Source organism: Pelodiscus sinensis, chromosome 15 (assembly GCF_052426305.1).
Source record: "Pelodiscus sinensis isolate ZL-2025 chromosome 15, ASM5242630v1, whole genome shotgun sequence".
Classification (NCBI taxonomy): Eukaryota; Metazoa; Chordata; order Testudines; family Trionychidae; genus Pelodiscus; species Pelodiscus sinensis.
In genome coordinates, this window is record NC_143066.1 from 1,853,742 (window position 1) to 1,872,400 (window position 18,659).

At 47.8% G+C, this 18,659-nt stretch overlaps 1 protein-coding gene and 1 long non-coding RNA gene across 11 annotated transcripts in view; one reads left to right on the forward strand and one right to left on the reverse strand.

Annotated features, from left to right (window-relative positions):
- Nucleotides 1-18,659, reverse strand: part of FBXL16 (F-box and leucine rich repeat protein 16) — a 278,323-nt gene that overhangs the window by 14,373 nt on the left and 245,291 nt on the right. For 7 of the 9 annotated variants that reach the window (XR_016350696.1, XM_089782154.1, XM_089782152.1 and 4 more), the window contains 5 exons: nucleotides 17,457-17,551; nucleotides 15,127-15,845; nucleotides 8,788-9,296; nucleotides 5,249-5,333; nucleotides 4,002-4,065 (listed from right to left, as the gene is read on the reverse strand). Coding sequence is in view for 8 of the 9 variants with exons in the window: in XM_089782154.1 (XP_089638280.1) it covers nucleotides 4,002-4,065; nucleotides 5,249-5,333; nucleotides 8,788-9,296; nucleotides 15,127-15,831 (1,363 nt within the window). In the remaining variant the exon portion in view is untranslated. The remainder of the gene's footprint in view (nucleotides 1-4,001; nucleotides 4,066-5,248; nucleotides 5,334-8,787; nucleotides 9,297-15,126; nucleotides 15,846-17,456; nucleotides 17,552-18,659) is intronic. The other 2 variants (XM_089782150.1, XM_089782156.1) reach the window with 1 other exon arrangement.
- The window catches only part of LOC142818557 (uncharacterized), a 74,726-nt gene continuing 65,276 nt past the window's right edge, over nucleotides 9,210-18,659 (forward strand). For both annotated transcript variants that reach the window (XR_012896070.1, XR_012896068.1), the window contains exons 1-2: nucleotides 9,210-9,319; nucleotides 10,485-10,563. This is a non-coding gene — a long non-coding RNA (uncharacterized LOC142818557). The remainder of the gene's footprint in view (nucleotides 9,320-10,484; nucleotides 10,564-18,659) is intronic.

Here is an 18,659-nt window from a genome sequence, read left to right on the forward strand (position 1 = left end):
CAGGGACTTCAGGCACTGGTGAACCTCAGTCTCTCCTATTCTCTGACTTGGCACACTATAGTTTGGTCTCCTGAGGGCTCCAATGATTTGATATAATGCTGATTGCTGTAATTGGTGTGAGGATACTAGAGGGCATTGGTGGCCTATGAATGACTGGAGGGTGGGACAAGATGATCTGTTGGTTCTTTCTGGTCTTTAACTTAACTGCAAAAAAACCTCACAGCAGTGAGTCCCAGAGTTCGGGTCATTAGATTTGGGCTTGCAGGGCTTGTACTACACAGCTAAAAATAGCAGTGTGGATATTTGGACTAGGGATAGTGTCTGGACTTCAAGATCCTCCACCCCTGTCGGGTTTCAGACCCTCCAGACTGAGCTTGAACATATATTTAACTATTTTTAGCCCCACAGCGTTAAGCCCTGTGAGCCCAAGTTATCTGACCCAGATGTTGAGAAATGATATTGCAGGTCTTTTTTTTTAGTGTAGAAATACCCTAACACAGCAGAAATATCTGTGGGGGGAGACCACCTGGATCTCTGGAGATGGGGAGAGCTGCTGTAGCATACTCTTCTATCTACAGGGAGCAGGACCAATCCACAGCAGCACTGCATCCGTCCACTACAGGACACAAGGCCTGGATCTGATCTCCATTGTTCTAGCATCATTTTGAGAACATTAAAGGAATCATTCCTGATTTACTTCACTGTAAATAGCACAAATACCATTTGTCCTCAAGCCTCATTTAGAAAGCCAGTAAACATAAAGTGACTAACAGAAAACTATTGGTGCTATTTTTTGATCCAGTCATCAGGTTTGAGTGATGCTCAGAAGTGCTGCTGCTACCTTGCTTCGGTGGGAAACACGTTTTTCTTACAGAAACGAGCAGAGGAAATAGTAAGAACCATGGGCTATGTCTACACTGCGCATTGTTGCAAATGAGGTGTGGCGATGAAAATCGCTATGCCTCATTTGCATACCTAATGAGCCACCATTTTTACAGAAGGGGCTTTTGCACAAGAAGGAGCTGTCTACATTGCTCTTTCTTGCACAGAAACTCTTGTGCAGGAGCCGTTCTGCCGCTTATCTTCAGGAAGAACGGTGCCTGCGCAAGAGGGAGTTTTTGCACAAGAAGGAGCAGTGGAGACAGTGGAGACAGCTCCTTCTTGCGCAAAAGCCCCTTCCGCAAAAATGGCTCCTCATTAGGTATGCAAATGAGGTACAGCGATATTCATTGCTGCACCTCATTTGCATATCTTCTTGTGCAACAATGTGCAGTGTAGACATAGCCCATGGAATATGACTAGCTCTGCTACGAGCATAACAATAGTTCCATGATCATAACTTGCAAGTGCCCTCTTGATGGCAGCCAGTCCTCCTTTTAGACCCAAATCTACCATCATCTCACCCTAAACAGGTGAGCTGACCTCACACAATGGTTACAATGTAACTGATTTAGAAAAGCTGACTCATGAATGTGAGATGTAAACACATATTGTTGTGCCGAAGAAACTGACCTGAGGTCTTCCCTAGATTCTGAACACCATTATATCAATGTGAGTCTTTAACTTATGCTGTCCTCCATATCTGGGTCCTGGGCAGGTTTGAGTGGTATCTCTGGTAGCACAGCAGAGCAAATGAGGATAGAAATCCATTAAAAGGGCTCAAATGACATAACCCTTAAATAGATGGGAGGGCAGGTCACTGCATCGTGGTGTTGACTCCAAAAATGTCACGTTCACATGACACTCACTATGGGGGGAACAAGCTTACACAAGGCTGTACCAGTGGGTTACTGGGTGGGTGGACTAAGTGACTTCTTGGGGGCCTTTCCAATCCTATTGATTTATGGCCAATGAGAATCTTTAGAATCTATGGGATGGGTCTGCTCAGGCATGTGCATGTGCTCAACACTTCTGACATCCATCAGTGTAACATGTCAGTGAAGGAAAAGGCCAGTGATGGAGCATGGCAAACACTGTTAATTCACATTGGTGCCTCCATTCTAGTCAAACACTTCCAGGCAACTCAGAATTCTTTTGAAGAAACAGGACTCTGATTCAAGCTGCCTAGAAAGCTGGTGGCTCAGCCCTGTGTGACGCTGTCATGAACTGTAGCAAAGGGCAGTTGTGCAGATCATAGCATGGAATTTGTCCCCGAGAGTCTGATTTTCAGAAGTGTTGAGCACTTTTTCACCTATCATCAGAAGTGCATCAGTCTGCACTTCTGACAGCCAGGGTCCATGAGTTCAGAGAAAAGTTGGGAGTGCTGCTGTCCAGAATGGGAGATGGGGCTTACTTAGTCTGCAGAAGAGAAGAGTCAGAGGGATTTGATGACAGCCTTCAACTTCCTGAAGGGAGGTTCCAAAGAAAAAGAGGCTGTTCTCAGTAGAGACGGATGGCAGAAAAAGGAGTAATGGTCTCAAGTTACAGTGCGGGAGGCCTAGGAAAAACTATTTCACTAGGAGGGTGGTGAAGCACTGGAATGGGTTCCCTAGGGAGGTGGTGGAATCTCCATCCCTAGGGGTTTTTAAGTCCCGGCTTGACAAAGCCCTGGCTGGGATGATTTAGTTAGGGTTGGTCCTGCTTTGCGTAGGGGACTGGACTCAATGACATCCTGAGGTCTCTTCCAGCTCTAGGATTTTATGATTCTATGGGCTCTAGCTTGAGGCCTCCAGGGGACATTGGAGAAAGCAAGAGGGATGATGGTAATTGACACAGCCAGTAAGGTGACAGCATGGAATATCTGGGTGAAGGAAATCCTCTAGCTGTCTGGATTGGCTTCTTCCACTGCTTCCTTTTGTGAAAGTAGAAAGAATTATACTGTAAGAGAAAGATGAATTGTGCTGTAATAATTGAATAAGTTGAAGGAATACTGTTTGTCTTTTAAGAGGAAGAAGAAAAGTATGTTAATGTTGTTTGTAGGTATGCAGATCAGAGTGCTAGCCAGGTGGACCTGAGTTAACAGGAAAAGGAACATTAAGTGTTAAGCAGAAAGCAATTGAAATAACCAGGGAAATATGGACAGGAGATTGCTGTGTGCTTGATGTTGAAATGAAGATACTTGACTAAGTCTCACACTAATCATGTGAAGTTTTGCCCCTCCTTTTAACTTGGCTTTCTTTTGACTGTATTAATCAAGGGGTTTGAACTTTGTATGGGGCTCACATTTTCTGGGTTAATTTAGCAGAGCTTTGCTAATAAAACAGAGCGGTCTGACAAATCTGTGAGTCCTGTCTGACTTTGACACTTTCCTCAACAGAGAAAGCAGATGGTTGGGCCTTCTCCTAATCTGTCTCCTGCAATTACTTTTCACTGGCCAATTTTACCTTCCACTAAGGCTATGTCTACACTACAAGGTAACCGGCAGAGCATCCACACCTCAAGTCCTTTTTCTGCCATCCATCACTAGAAAACCAGTGGAGCGTCCATACCTCAAGTGCGTTTTTGCACAATAAAAAAATACAATAAATCGACAGGACAGAGGGCTTTCACCAGTAGAGTTATTCCTTTTCCCATGAGGAATAACTCATTTTTGCGCTACAGCTCTTGCGCAAAAGGCATGTGTGGACGCTCCGCAGAGGTTTCTTGAGGAAAACGAGCCTATCAGAAAAAGCACAGGTGCTCTGATGGCCATTCTGAGTGGCCATGCAGTGTGGACACCCTCTTGCGCAAAAGCACATTGCTTTTGTGATGTGCTTTCAAGGTATGGACATGCTTTTGCGCAAGAAGTTTTTGTGGAGGAACTCTTTTGCAAAAAGCTTCTTGTGCAAAAATCCTGCAGTGTAGACAAAGCCTAAGCATAATTCCAGGCTGGAATAGCATCCTGCCAGTCCACCATTGGGTCATCACTCAGCAACATTCTCCCATGACACTCTAGTGGTGATTCATGAAACTGAAATGGCCAGGACTATCTCTTGTGCCGTGGCCCTGTCCCCAGGCTGATACTTCTCCCTCTTCAGAAACCATTCTATCATCTCCAGAATAAACCAGTGTTTGGATCTCACCAGCAAGAGACAACAGGCGCAAGCTTCTCATGCCCAGGAGATGCTTCAGGCCAAAGTCTTGCACCTAAAATAACAGAAGAGTGAGGAAATTATCCTGGACTGTCAATACAGCACTAAAATGAACGAACTCTACTTTGCTTTTTACTAGCAGCTTTCATTGGAAGATCTCTAAACACTTTGCACAAACGAAATAATTCTGCCTCCTCTTTCCATTGGGTGAAGGGGAAAATGAGGCATACAGAGATTTTATGTCTTGACCAAAGTCAGAGCTGAGATACACCCCAGACCATGGTTCCCACTAATGTGCACGCCTGCATGGCTGTGCACAAGAAATTCTTCCCCCACCCACCTCATCTGGAGAGCAGGTGGCTGCTCCTGCAGGTGGGGCCAGCGGAGATGGCATGGTGAGGGAGCCACTGGAATGGGGAGCTGGAACCTACCACAGCCATTGGCAGGGGGGGCGAAGCCTGCTCCCATGGTTGATGCTACCATGTGACAATGGTGGGGGAGGCTGGGGCCTGTTCTGGCACCTGGGGCTGGGAATGGAATCTTCTGTATGGCAGGGAGGGGGAGGTCTGCTCCAGTGGCAGGGAATGGGACCTGACAAATGGTGGGGGGAGGGGGATCCCGCTCCAGCAGCTGGGAACAGGATATGCTTCATGGGGGGGGGGGGGGCGCGGTTCTGCTCCAGTGGCAAGGACCATCTGTGTGTTAATAAATTGGGTGCTGCAGTGGCACACATCCAAACCAGCGCACATGGCCGCAATATTGGTACACAAGCCAAAACTCACTCTGCTCATGGTTGGAAAATCTTAGCAGGAACACTGCCCCTGACACACAGATCCCCTGACACACAGTTCACTGCTCTAACCAATAGTCACCAGTACTTGCTAACATAGCAAGCATATAATTGCAATGAGCCATTTTGCTTTGGATCAAATGCTATGTATTCTACAAGTGTCACATGCATCCCCTGGAGAGGTTTTTTGGAAAGCTTTATCTACACTTGATGATGATAGTGCTCCTGGGCAAAATCATGTTACTTATCATTGACACAGCATGTTTCATCCATTGATCTCAAAGCACAGTAACTGAGGCAGCCATTGCAGAGAGAAAGCTGAGGAAGGGAAGATTTAATATAGGAACTTGTTCCAGTGGGCTAGTTGGTCCCTTCTGAGGAAATGCCTCAATGGAGATCTAGCCCTAGAAAGGAGCATGGCTTGCATTATCCTTCTCTGTTCACCAACCTGACAGCACCAGCGGAGATACAGGCTCCTAATAGATGACATGGTGGATAAGTAACTGAGTCCAGTGTCTGTAATCCGCACACACCTGTAGACAGAAGCACAGTGTCACATGAAAGATGCCAAAAGGGAAGGAAAGTGGAATCCTAACAACTCCGCCAAACAATTCATATGCCTTGAATTGGCTCTTCTCTGTTGCTAAGCAAGAGGGGAGGCGGCAGACAAATGGAATAGACACTCCCCAGTGGCTTTCAGATATGCAGGCATATGGTGGGGAACAGACGTCCTTATGTGTTCTAATGCCTAGCTCACAGCAAGGCCTTCAGCCTCAGACACCTTCAGTGTCTTGTACTTCTTCCTCTTCCTTCACCTCCCACACCCCTATCCTCTGCTTTAAAGCAGTGGAAGGCTTAATGAGTCTTTTGCCTCTCACTCACACCATCCACAACACAGGTCAGATTACTGAGAGTCACTATCATCTGAAGACTGTTTGGTGGCCTTAGGTAAAGTCAGAAAAGCTCACTATTGTTACTGGTACATGCCAGGTTACACCAGCTGAGGATCAGACCTGAAGAAACTCTGTGCCCCAATTCAGTTCAGAGCAGGCAACCAAGGCAGGTGCTTTTTGTTGCAGGATGACTGGTGCCTTTAAAGAAAGATGACGCCACGCATGTCTGTGTCACAATTAGCTGCTTCTCAGCCTGATTTGGCAGGAACTATGAACAATCAGGTGATAGCTTCAGGGACAGCTTGGCCTTATGAAAGGACTAAGAGACCTGAGTCTGGTAGCTGAAGCCCTAGGGAGCGCACTGGGGTCGCTTGAGCCAGGGACCAAGAATGATACTCCAAGGGAGCTGGCCTGGATTCCCAGTGCTCTCTCCCATAGCCAGAAAAACTCTCAAAAGTCACTCAGAGGGTAGGCTGAAGAGAGAACTTTTTGTCTGTTGGGATTTTTTTTTGGATGTCTGCTCTCTTGGGAGGGGTTAAGTTTGTCTGGGTCTTGACCAGAGAGTTAAGGTACATCCCCAGCATAGACCATTATGTGGAGAGATGAGGAGACTCCTGTTGAAGCAAGAAATGAAGGCACAAGTGCCAGTAGTGCCACACCCAGTAGCAGGGGGCATTTTGCAGTACCCATGGCCTGACAGAACACAGAGCAATAGTCTCAAGTTGCAGTAGGGGAGGCCTAGGTTGGATATTAGGAAAATCTATTTCACTAGAAGAGTGGAGAAGCGCTGCAATGGGTTACTTATGTAAGTGGTGAAATTTCCACCCCTAGAGATTTTTACAGCCAGGCATGATAAAGCACTGACTGGAATAATTTAATTGGCTTTGAGCAGGAGGTTGGACTATGTGATCTTCTCAGGTCTCTTCCAAGCCTAAGCTTCTATGATACTCCAGCATTCTTTACTTGAGCTTCCTTCCACTATATTTACTGGCCAACACACTCTTCTGAGCCCACTGTCACCTTCACCTCCCTTTGGAGATGAGCTTCTAGAAGCCTTCCATTCAATAGGAAATTCTTTGAGACTGACACGAGGTATTTTCTGTCTTCAGGACTGGCCCATTTCTTCACTTAAGGAAGAAGTTTCCAGGGAACGTCACCATGCAGCTCTATGCAAGAGGGTCCCCTGGCTAGTGGGAGGAGGAAATCACATCAGGTCAGGCCTTCAGCACAGGGCCATTCTTAAACCATCCTCTTTCACTCCCCAGCAGGGACCTCCTTCCTGCCTAGGAGACCTGCCACCTTTTCCCCTTTGTCACACAAGAAAGTAACAGAGGACGAGTGGCTCAGAACAGCAGAGATAGTGAGGGGTAGGAATGGTGAAGATGGTGCCTGCAGAAGATGCTGGCAGGATAGGTGGGATGGAAAAGGAGCATGCAGCAAGGTGCCTGCTGGAGACTTCTGACATGCCATAAGAGGGAGGTTGGAAGAGCAGGGAGGAAGGAGCTTGGTAGCCACGTTTAGCTGTGCTGGCATCCAGCACTGTAGCAATTTCAAAGCCAGGTTTTCAGCTGCTGTAAATTAACATGATTCCACTGAACAGTGCTCTAATAACTTACAGCAGCTGTGGATCTGGCCTGTGGGCTTCAAGGATCAATGGGGCTGACAATATTATTCAAGACACCGCTCTCAGCATGTTGCACAATCTGTTTAGCAGAAACAGATCAGTGGAGGCAGAGCAGATGCAAACCCTGCAAACAAATAACTCCAGCTAAATTTTTCCTAGGAAGTTCAGCAAATTTAGTTCATTTTCCCCCTCCACATCCCATTGCTTTTTCATCATGCTTTTTGCATTGGCATGAACTGATGCACAGGAACACTAGCAGGAAGGCCTGTGGAATATCTGTGGTCTGGTCTGAGAGCTAGGGAAAAAGTCTGTGCTCTTTTTGAGCTTCCTAATCCAGGTCTGCTGGCTCCAGAAGAGGGTCAGAGAAGTTAGGATTGCGCCTTTATGTTTGTGTGGGGCACAGTTCTGGTCCAAATTTCCCAAAAATTGTGGGAGGAAAGCAAGAGCTTGGATCTGGGAATTTGCTTCAGGTCCATCTCCAATCATGTATAAAGGCCTTAGGGCAAAAAGCAGGATGTATGTCCCTGAAATGATGGCAACAATATCACCCTGTCCTTTCCTTCTCTCTCTGTTCCCCCTCTCACCAACTTCTATTTACCCTTTCTTTCCATTTCATATATTGACTAGGAGGAAGGCTGTTCCATTTTGAGAAAAAAACATGTTTGGAACCTTAATGCCAGTTTCGGTTCCTAATTTTCCAAATGCTTTTAATATGCCACCTTTACCCTCAGGTGGGGACTGAGGGATATCATGACCCAAACGCAGCAGTGACATGGTGCACAATGTGACAAGGGAGCACACAAGCATTTTTGATCCACAGCTGTTGATTGGTAATTTCTCCCAACAATTTTTGCTGCTAAACAGTGTGGCTGCGTCTAGACTGGCATGATTTTGCCACCTGTCTACACTGGCCGCGAGTATTTGCGCAAGAACACTGACTTTGTAATGTACAAAATCAGTGGTTCTTGCGCACGAGGGCCAGTGTAGACAGCAACGTTAATTTCTTGCACAAGAGAGCATCTACACTGGCACGGATGCTTTTGCTCAAAAGCAAATCTTTTGCGCAAAGGCACATGCCAGTATAGACGCTCTTTTGCGCAAATACTTTTAATGGAAAACTTTTCCGTTAAAAGTATTTGTGCAAAATCATGCCAGTCTAGACGCAGCCTGTGTGTGGAGTAGCTTGCTGCTACTCCACTGCCAGTCTCTCCCAGCACCAAGTGCTCTAAAGAATGGAGCTGGAGCTGGAGCTGTCCTGTCCTCACTTCTCCCATCAGGGAGTACTATTGGTGAGATGACACAGCTATTATAATCCCAGCCCCTCCCAGCAGCAAGCCCTATAGGGAATGGACAGCAATGCTAGTTGTGCTCCCAGCTGCTCCTGTCTCAGCTCACCAGGCAGGGGTTATTTAAGCTTCTAGATGTCCCCTCTCTGGAGGGATCCCGCAAAGGATTCAGTTGCCCACCTACCTGTCAAGTACGAGCTCCTCCAGTTTATGCAGATCACAGGCAATATACTCCAGAGCCATGTCCGTGATCCGAGGGCACCATGACAAATCTAAGCTCCTCAACTTCCGCAGGTTCTCAGCCACCAGCTCCACCCCATCATCAGTTACCTTGGAACAGCCAGAGAGGCTCAACACGCTCAGGTTGGGCAAGCTGTGCACCATATTGACTACCCCATGGTTGGTGATCTCCCAGCAGGAGCTGAGGCGCAGAGTGTGGGTGGTGTAGCCCTGCTTGGCAGTGAAGTAGGCCAAGGCCGTGTCCGTCACATGGTAGGCCTGCAGGTTGAGCTCCGTCAGGTTGGGCAGCAGCTGGGAGATGGCAGCGATGGCATCATCAGCCACATTGATGCAGTCGCTGATGCTCAAGGAGGTGATACGAGCATTCAGGCTTGACCACAGGCCCGCTTCTGTGAAGTCATTGCAGCCGGAGAGCTCCAGGCGCACCACACCCTGCATCTGCTCCAGCATCACCTGCCAACAGAGCATGGCACCAGGTAATCTCTGCATCACACTTCACAGATTCATGGTGCTTAGGGCCAGAAAGACCACTGCATCATATGGAAAGCAACAGGCCCCTGAGCACACTCAGGAAGGGCAGGGGTGCATGTAACATCTCACTTCAGGAAGATCTGTTGGTGGCGGCTTATGGTACATATGAGCCCTGGCAACTGTGCCCGTGAAACTTATAACCACTTGAAGTACTCTAACCCAGTGGTGTGCAACCCGTAGGTCACGACCTCCAAGGGGGTCACAGTTGTCTTCCCAGGGGGTCACGGCACTTAGATCCGGCCAACCGGGGGCTGGGCGCGATACTTAGATCTGGCCGGCTGGTTGGCAGCTCCTGCGGCGCAGAGGTCGCAGATCAAAAAAGGTTGCACACCACTGCTCTAACCCATGTTGCCTTACACCAGACACACACTTGTGTCCTGTGTGAACTACAAATGAGGCACAACCACCCTCTCGTCTCCACTTAAACTGTAGGCCAATATAGCTATGGCACTCAAGGGTATGAAAAACTGACATCTCAGTGCGATAGCTATGCTGACATAAACCCTGGTGGAATGGAGGAATGTTTCTGTCAACCTAACTAGTATTGCTTAGGGAAATAGGGTTTCTACAGCAAAGAATCCCTTCCATTCCAACAACGTCCCCCTCCCGCCCCCTTGCCTCTCCACCCCTTCCACCTGAGGGTAGTGCCAAACACCCCCTTCCTCTAGAAACATCTTGTCCAGGTGTACAGCAAGGCTGTCAGCTCCCTTTATCTCATTGTAATTGAAGCTTGTTACAATGAGAGAGTATGTTGGTAAATGCACCATGCTCACAAATGTTGCTCAGTTACAGTGAGCTCTGTAGCCCTGTATCCCTGTCTACCTCACAGAGTTATGCTGGCATAACTATGCCACTCTTGTTCCCATAGTGACGACATGGTCACAAAGCTCACTCCGTCTGAGAAGTAGCTGTGAGCATATGAGCATTCCCAGCATTCTCTGCTGCTGTAACAAAAGCTAAGACAATCCCCAGATGAAAACTCTCTGTTATGGCAGAGAACACTGAGAGCCAGGACTGGTGGCTGAAAACAAACTTTATGGGGCCACAGAAAACTTGGCCACACCCATGAAAAGTGGGCATCTGATTAACTAAACTCATGCCGGACCACAGATGTTGCTGGACCAGAGAATGCTGGACTAGAGAGGTTCAACCTGCATTAGAAAGGCAGAGAGAATGGAGGAGATTTGGGGTAAGCCAGCTAACCAAGAGTAAGGCCTTTTATCTTTTTAGTTCTCTTGACTGAAGCAGGAGACAAGCTGGATAAGCTAAGAAGTAGCAAGCCTAGACCTGGCTGTACAGCATGGGGATGGAGGTGTATGCTGTCAGGTGTATGTTGCCTTCAAAACAACGCATAAAAGCTAAATGTTTGATGTACACAACTGAGCCTCCAACATAACATTTCTTCAGCTCCTAGGTCCCTGCCCACACTTCATCTAGATGCCACAATCCTCCTTATTCACACTTCCCATGTAGGCTCTAGCTCACCCCCATCCCTATCCACACTCTACATTCTGACCCACAAACTACCCATCCACCACATAGGCCAGAGCATCATCTCTCTCCAGCCTGCCTACAGACCTGACATGAGGCCTTGTCACACTTTGACCTTCCCATCTAGCCCAATGGCTACACTCTGCTTCATGTGGCCCACCATCTCTGCTCTGCAATCAGTCCCATGTGACTGATAGAGGAGCCTTTTTTGGCACCTCCAGGAAGTTGTCATATTAATGTCCAACTTCCACCTGTATCTTCCCCTTTAGGTTAGTCAATAAGTTACATGACATAGCCTGAAGGAGCCAGGATGCAGCCAAAGAATCTCCTCCTTCCTCTTCTTGTGTCCTACACATTGCTCTGACAGCCTCTACCCATCAGTAGTGGGTACCGGCTTATAAATCTGGGGAACTCTTTCAAGCATGGCACTCACATCCCAAGGTCTACCCAGTTATAATCCACCCTGACACCCTTCTGATGGGTGGTGGTGATTCCCTGCCCTGTAGCTGATAAAGGTTGGAAGAATGGGAATGGGCTTTACCAGCACATAGCTAGGATAGGCTCTGCTAGTATGGATACACACAAGAGGGTGGACTTTCTGCTCATGAAGCATTGATGAGGGCTGACTGGAAAGATAAGGGAAAAATGGGGCCAGGCTATACCTCTCGGCTGTGTCTACACTGGCCACATAACCCGTAATAGCTATGGAAATGAGAGAAGTCAGAATAGGGAAATGCGCAGGGGATTTAAATATCCCCCGCGGGATTTAAATAAACATGGCCGCCGCTTTTTTCCGGCTTGGGGAAAAGCCGGAAAAGAGCGTCCAGACTTGAAAGTAGGAATAAGAGATCCTCCGGAATAGGGCTTTATTCCGGAGGATCGCGCTAGTCTGGATGCTCTTTTCCGGCTTTTCCCCAAGCCGGAAAAAAGCGGCGGCCATGTTTATTTAAATCTCGCGGGGGATATTTAAATCCCCCGCGCATTTCCCTATTCCAAAGTTCTAAATTAGCATGGCTATTCCGAAGAAGGGGCCAGTGTAGACGTAGCCCTCGTGTGTGTAATAGCAGTATATAGGAAGAGGATAGTATCCCTTTAAATAGTTGTAAGCCTTCTTGTGGTGCTCACTGTGCTCTGTTTTAGAAACCAGCCAGAGCAGCAGGATGGACATAGCTAGGCTTGGTGTGCTTGTATATGGTTATTTGGAATCCAAGTGTAGCCCTGTGATTTTGTTATATTATCATTGTTCTGTAAAAAGCAAAAGACAAAACAGTGGCAGGCTAGGCACATCGAAAAACTGCTCCATTGGTGCAAGAATTGGGCTAAAACTCTGGGTTCTATTCCAAGTTCATACCCTGGCCTTTTTGATGATTCCTGGGCAAGTCACTTAATCTTTCTAGGTCTCAGTTCATAGAAGGTAATACTTGCCTTCTTTGCACAATGTTTCGGAATCTGTGGCTGAAAAGTCCTGCAGTTAAGTAGCAATATTATTATGGCCAAAGTATTTTAAAGGGCAATGGAATAAAGAGCCTTTACTCTGCCTATCAAAGGGTTGTGCCTGGGGATAAATTTGGCTTGGAATGCATCAAGGAAGTGGAGGAAAAGATGGGGAATCATAGGCTATGTCTACACTACAAGATTTTTTTGTGCGAAAACGGCCGGTTTTGCACAAAAAACGGCAGAGCGTCCACATCTCAAGTGTGTTTTTGCACACACACACACACACACACACACAAATACAGTAAATCGACAAGACAGAGGGCTTTTGTGGGTAGAGTTATTCCTCTCTCCATTCCTCTCTATAGCTCTTGCGTAAAAAGACAAGTGTGGATGCTCCGCAGGGGTTTCTTGTGCAAAAAGAGGCTATCCGAAAAAGCATAGTTGCTCTGATAGCCATTCTGTTAATGGCAATCAGAACTTTCTTGCGCAAGAGCGTCCATGCAGTGTGGATATTCTCTTGTGCAAAAGTACATCACTTTTGTGATGCACTTTTGAGGTGTGGACACGCTTTTGTGCAAGAAATTTTTGTGGAAGATCTCTTCCACAAAAAGCTTCTTGCACAAAAACCCTGCAGTGTAGACAAAGTCTAAGGCTACGTCTACATTGGCAAGATTTTGCGCAAATATTTTTAACGCAAGAGTTTTTGCATTAAAGTATTTGTGCAAGAGAGCGTCTACACTGGCATGTGCTTTTGCGCAAAAGCATCCGTGCCACTATAGACGCTCTCTTGCGCAAGAAAGCTCAGATGGTCATTTTAGCCATCTTTCTTGAGCAAGAAATTCATGTTGCCTGTCTACACTGGCCTCTTGCGCGCAAAAGGGCTTATTCCTGAGTGGGAGCATAGTTCTTGTGCAAGAAGCACTGATTTCACACATTACAACGTCAGTGTTCTTGCGCAAGAACTCCCCGCCAGTGTAGACAGGCAGCATGTTTTTGCGCAAAATCAGGTGCTTTTGCGCAAAATCATGCCAATGTAGCCACAGCCTAAGGGTATGTTTACACTTGCCCCCTACTTCGAAGTAGGGAGGCAAATGAAGTTTGCAAATACCGAAGTTGCAAATCAAACCCGGGATTTAAATATCCCGCGCTTGATTTGCATGTTCCCGGCCAGTCGCCATTTTAGAAATTCACTAGCCCGGAGTAACTGCCCGCGTCTACATGCTGCAGTGAAATGGGAGTCCTATTTAAAGCCCTAACTCGAATTAGCTGGTATTCCTCCTGCAATGAGGTTTACCAGCTAATTCGAATTAGGACATACCCACAGTGTTTAAGGCCAGAAGGGACCAGGGATCAGAGCTGTCATGACTGCGACTGTGTTCATTAGGTAACCGACATCACCCAGCACCTGCACACTAAATCCAACTGAACTGAGCCCAAAGGATTACAGCTCACAGGAGCCTTAAGTGAGCTGTGTCACAGGCACAGAAAAGGAGGGACTGACATGTACCAGTGCTCCAGGAAACTGGAATAACAGAAATGATTAAGGGAAATGCACCAGATAATCCTGGCAAGCGACTCTCCCATAGGTACTGCCAGAAATTCCCTGCTAACCACACACAGAGTAATCAGCTAAACCCTGAGCACATGCATAAGAACTAGCCAGCCAGAGCCCCACCACCCCGCCCAGTGTGGCCAGTCTTGATGCTGGAGGAAGATCAACTTTCTACTTCAGCATACACTGGAAGGAAAACAATTCCTTTCTTACTCCTGCAATTGCTTGCCTAAGACCCTGATGAACGAGCTTGTAGGAAGATAAGCAAAATGTTGGAAGTGAGCCCCAGGGCTGCTGAGTCCTGCCCCCAGGGAAGAAAGAAGGGAATCATCATGGGGACCTCGCTTGCCTCCCTAATGCAGAAATACATGAGACTATGCCCTGTCCTCAGTGAGCCACTCAGGCTGACTCAGTTGCTTGGGGGCCAGTGCTAATGTCACACCATGCAGGCTCTCTCAGCTTGATCCCAGCCCTCAGGTGCTCACTTTTTCTGCTACCAGCAGGCAGGCAAGTGAGGCTAGCATTCCAACTCCCAAAAGGAAGCAATCTGTTTAACTAGCTGATACAGATCTACTTAACTAGCTCCCAGCCTTCTGAAGAAAGAAGGAAAGAATCATGGTAATTTGTAGCCAATATATTTGGATACAAAGCATTCTCTCTGGACTGTGGCTACAGAATTAAATGAGTATATTTTCTCTTGCATTGCATTGCATTATGGCAAGTGAGAGACTGGGCAGCTTAGGCAGAGTCTCACACCAGCAAACAGAGAGGTGCTAAGTCAATTCACTTAAAATCTCTGCCCGTATGTACAATGGATATAACAATCCTTCTTTTTCTGTCTTTTGCCTGAGAGTCTGAGGTCTTTGGGACAGTGACATTATGTCTGTACAGCACCTACCAAAATGGGGTCCTGTTACTTCTATAATAACAACAGTCCAGCTGTAGCATGTCTGACCCAGAATAACCAGGCACAGCTTACTAGAGAGCAACTGGAATATTGGATGGAATGCAGAGCACAGAGGCAGGATTATGAACGGAATTCAGCAACGGCAAATGAAGTGAGTTTGATGGGGTTGTGCAAAAGTCTGTTCAGGAAGTGCTGGGAGCACTGTTCTTTGAGACATTTCAAATCAGACTGGAGAGCACTAGAAAACCGTCTATGAGGAAGAACTCTGACTTGCCCCAGGTAGCTAGACTGCAGTGGACAGGAGCCTTTCATCATTCAGCTGCACCTCTGATTCCCGGTAGCCAGACCAGGGACAGGAAACCTACCTCAAGCCCTGCATCCGTGATGGTCGATCTCTTAAGGCTCATAGACTTCACCCCTTTCTTGGACAGGGGGTAATTGTCAATGAACTCACAAATGTCCAGGTCTGAGACCCCCACCAGGCAGAAGCTGTCAAAGCCACGGATGGCAAAGCCTTGTAGGTTAACAAACTCCTTCTCACCACTAGCCAGAGTGTTGTAGAGCTCTTTGGTGTGCAGCACTGGTGTCAAGCCTACCCAGAACTTGGACTGATACAGGACCCGTCGCCACACCTTACATACTTGGGCCAGGACACATTTCTCACAGGCTGAAAAGTACCAGAACAAGCGATTGAGGATCTTCTCATCCACAGCCAGTTGCCTTTCCGTAAGGGATCCAGGGAGCGTCTCTGGGGAGGGGTGCTCATTTGTCGGGGAGGCCTCACTCAAGGTCAGTCCCACCATGGAGGTGCCAGAAGGGGATGGCACCCCAGCCAGAGTTGCCAAGGACAGTGGTGATGCCAGACTGGTTATGGGCAGGTCACTGTGATTGGATAAGGCTGGGCTGATGATGGCAGGCACAGAAGAAGGCTGGCAGAGCCGGTTTTTCACTGCTGGTGTCCCTTTGGTGATGCTGGCAGAGCCAAGTCCATTGGGCTGGGTAGGGATCTTCACCAGTCCATTCCGGGGTAAACATGGGGGCTTGATGTCACCGGTACTGTGGTTCGACATCTTCTACAGTCTCTCTGGAACACAATGCAGAGAGGTTAGGGGGCAATTCTCTCTCCTGGTGCCTGCCTGGAGACCTGCTAGAACAGGGAGATACCTGCAACGTACATGGAGACCCAGGCAAAGCTGAGATGCCAGGCCAACTGTCTAGAAGAGCTTTAAGAATCTCACTTTGTCCTGCCCCCTGCCTATGTGTGTTACATCACCAGATTCCCACTGACCATGGCCTTAACTGATCCATCTGGTCTGACATAACCAGGGGGCAGAGTCAGTCAGTGGACTGGCCCCTCAAGGACAGCTGGGCTATTAATGCTCCAGGACTGCAGCTACCTTGCTGAAGCTCTTAGTTTAAAACAAGGGCTGAATATGCAACTGATGCTCCAGGGAGGAGGATCTTGTAGGTAAAAGCTATAGCTGAGAGCCTAGAATATGGGGGGACAGTCCTGCCCTGATTCACACATTGCGCGACTTATCTTAGCTATCCTATGGCTCCCATCTCAGTGGGCTCGAAGCACTGATTTGAATTTCATTCACATTGCAGAGGGTGCAGATCAGGGCAGCACATGAGTCCATGTACCTGAGAGTGATCTAGATCAACAGCTTGCCTTCCACAGCTGAGAGAGAAATGTGATCTAGAGGTCTGAGCACATTCCTAGAACCACTGAGGCCCAATCCCAACACTTCACTGTGGTCTTGAGCAAGTCTGTTCTCTGCCTCAGTTTCCCCCTGTAAAACTGAAATAACTAGAACGTCCCACTTCACTGATGGAAATATACAACAGATAACTTATCCGACTGTTCCTCTTTCATAGTAATAACATGTATGTTTCATTTTCACAGCACTTATAAGACCCATGACCCACCCAGAGAGCAGTGTTCCCTCAAAGCTGGGTGGCAGCACAGCTTCACAAGTGATTAATCAGTCTCACCCAGTCAGTCAACTCCTTGCACAGAGCCCTGAACCTTTGACTGGGCAAAGCTGATTAATCACCTGTGAAGTTGTGCTGCCATGCAGCTTAGAGGGAACACTACCAGAGGGGTACAGGTGTGTTGTTATCTCCATTTCTCAGAAGGGGGAAACTAAGGCAGAAAGCTGAATGTCAGGTTTAGAACGCTGATTTTTTAGGACCTATGCACATCTGGGACTGATAAGTGGACAATTTACAGTCAATTGAATTCAAAGGTGCTCTGACAATTCACACCATTCCCTGATTTGCCTCCACAGTGCTAGAGTGCTAACGTTCCAGCTGCACTACATCAAATAACACTGAGTTTCTGTAGGTGGTCATTTGCCCACCACCTTCCACAAAGCTAAGTAGTTCCTAGACTGCTGAAAAGGAAATTCTGCAAATGAGCTAAGATCTGTATCTTTAGAGGGTAAAGGGGACGCTGACCTTACATAAACTTATGTAGCCAAGTTAGTCTGTACAGGATAAACTTAAAAAACAACAAATGGACTGGTAGCACTTTACAGACTAACAAAACATGTAGATGGTGTCATGAGCTTTCATGGGCACAGCCCACTTCTTCAGATGACTAGTGCCCACGAAAGCTCATGATACCGTCTAAATGTTTTGTTAGTCTATAAAGTGCTACCAGACCATATGTTGTTGTTAAAGTTTAACTTACATAAACTATCATTCATTGCAGGAGGCCCATCCATCAAGAAGGAATCTTTTCCTGCTGTCCCTTTCCAGCCACATCCGTCACTTGACCCATCAGCCCTGAAAAGCAAGCCATTACATTGTCACCAACAAAAGGAAATGGGCTTCCACCATGACTTGTATGGTGCAAGATCTCCTGGGAGGATACCTGATTCCTTGTTCTGTTTCCACAGATGGTGCGGGAATGTAGAACCATCCCACCCATAGGAAGGTTCAGGAAAGCTTCCCCAGGCCTCATGCTTTGGGGGGGGACCTGCAGTGGCTGCCTCAACTGTCCTATGGATGGGACCTGTGGGGTCACAACAGCCTGGAGGATTATGTGAGGGGCCTGGCATGGTGTAGCAACAGGGGTTGGGGTCCCTGCACTCATTAAAGTAACAGGAGCTGGTTGACACAGCAGCTTGCTCTGTCCCGCCCTTCCCCTCTCCCATCTCACTGTGCTCTGCTTCATGGCAGTGTGAGGAAGTGAAGAGCCCCTGCCCTGACACGCTCTGATCCCCCGAACAATGCAGGACTCAGGGGAGCAGGCTGGGCTGGGGCTGAGGCTCTCTGCTTCTTGCCTCTAAGGTGAAGTGGAGCATAGTGAGCTGGGAAATGGGTGGGAGAGTGGAGCAGGCTGGTATGTCATTCTGGTTTCCACTGCCATGCTAAGTGTGTGTGTGGGGGGGGTCCAACCCCTTCAGCCACCCCGCACCAGGTCCCCCCAGTAATTCCCCAGGTCACATAGCTTATGAATAGGTCAATGGAGGGATGATAGGAGTTACTATAGAGAGCTTTCTGGGTGTCTGGCTGGTGAGTCTTGCCCACATACTCAGGGTTTAGCTGATCGCCATATTTGGGGTCGGGAAGGAATTTTCGTCCAGGGTAGATTGGCAGAGGCCCTGGAGGTTTTTCCCTTCCTCTGTAGCATGGGGTACAGATCACAGCTGGAGGATTCTCTGCATCTTGGGGCCTTCAAAGTATTTGAAGGCTTCAATATCTGAGACATAGGTGAGAGGATTATTCTAGGAGGGGGTGGGTGAGATTCTGTGGCCTGCACTGTGTAGGGGTCAGACTAGATGATCAGAATGGTCCCTTCTGACCTTAAAGTCTATGAGCTTGGGGGAAGGGACTTCTGGGAAGGGGCACAATGGAGACACGAGAGGGCAGAGCAAGCTGGGGCGTGGGA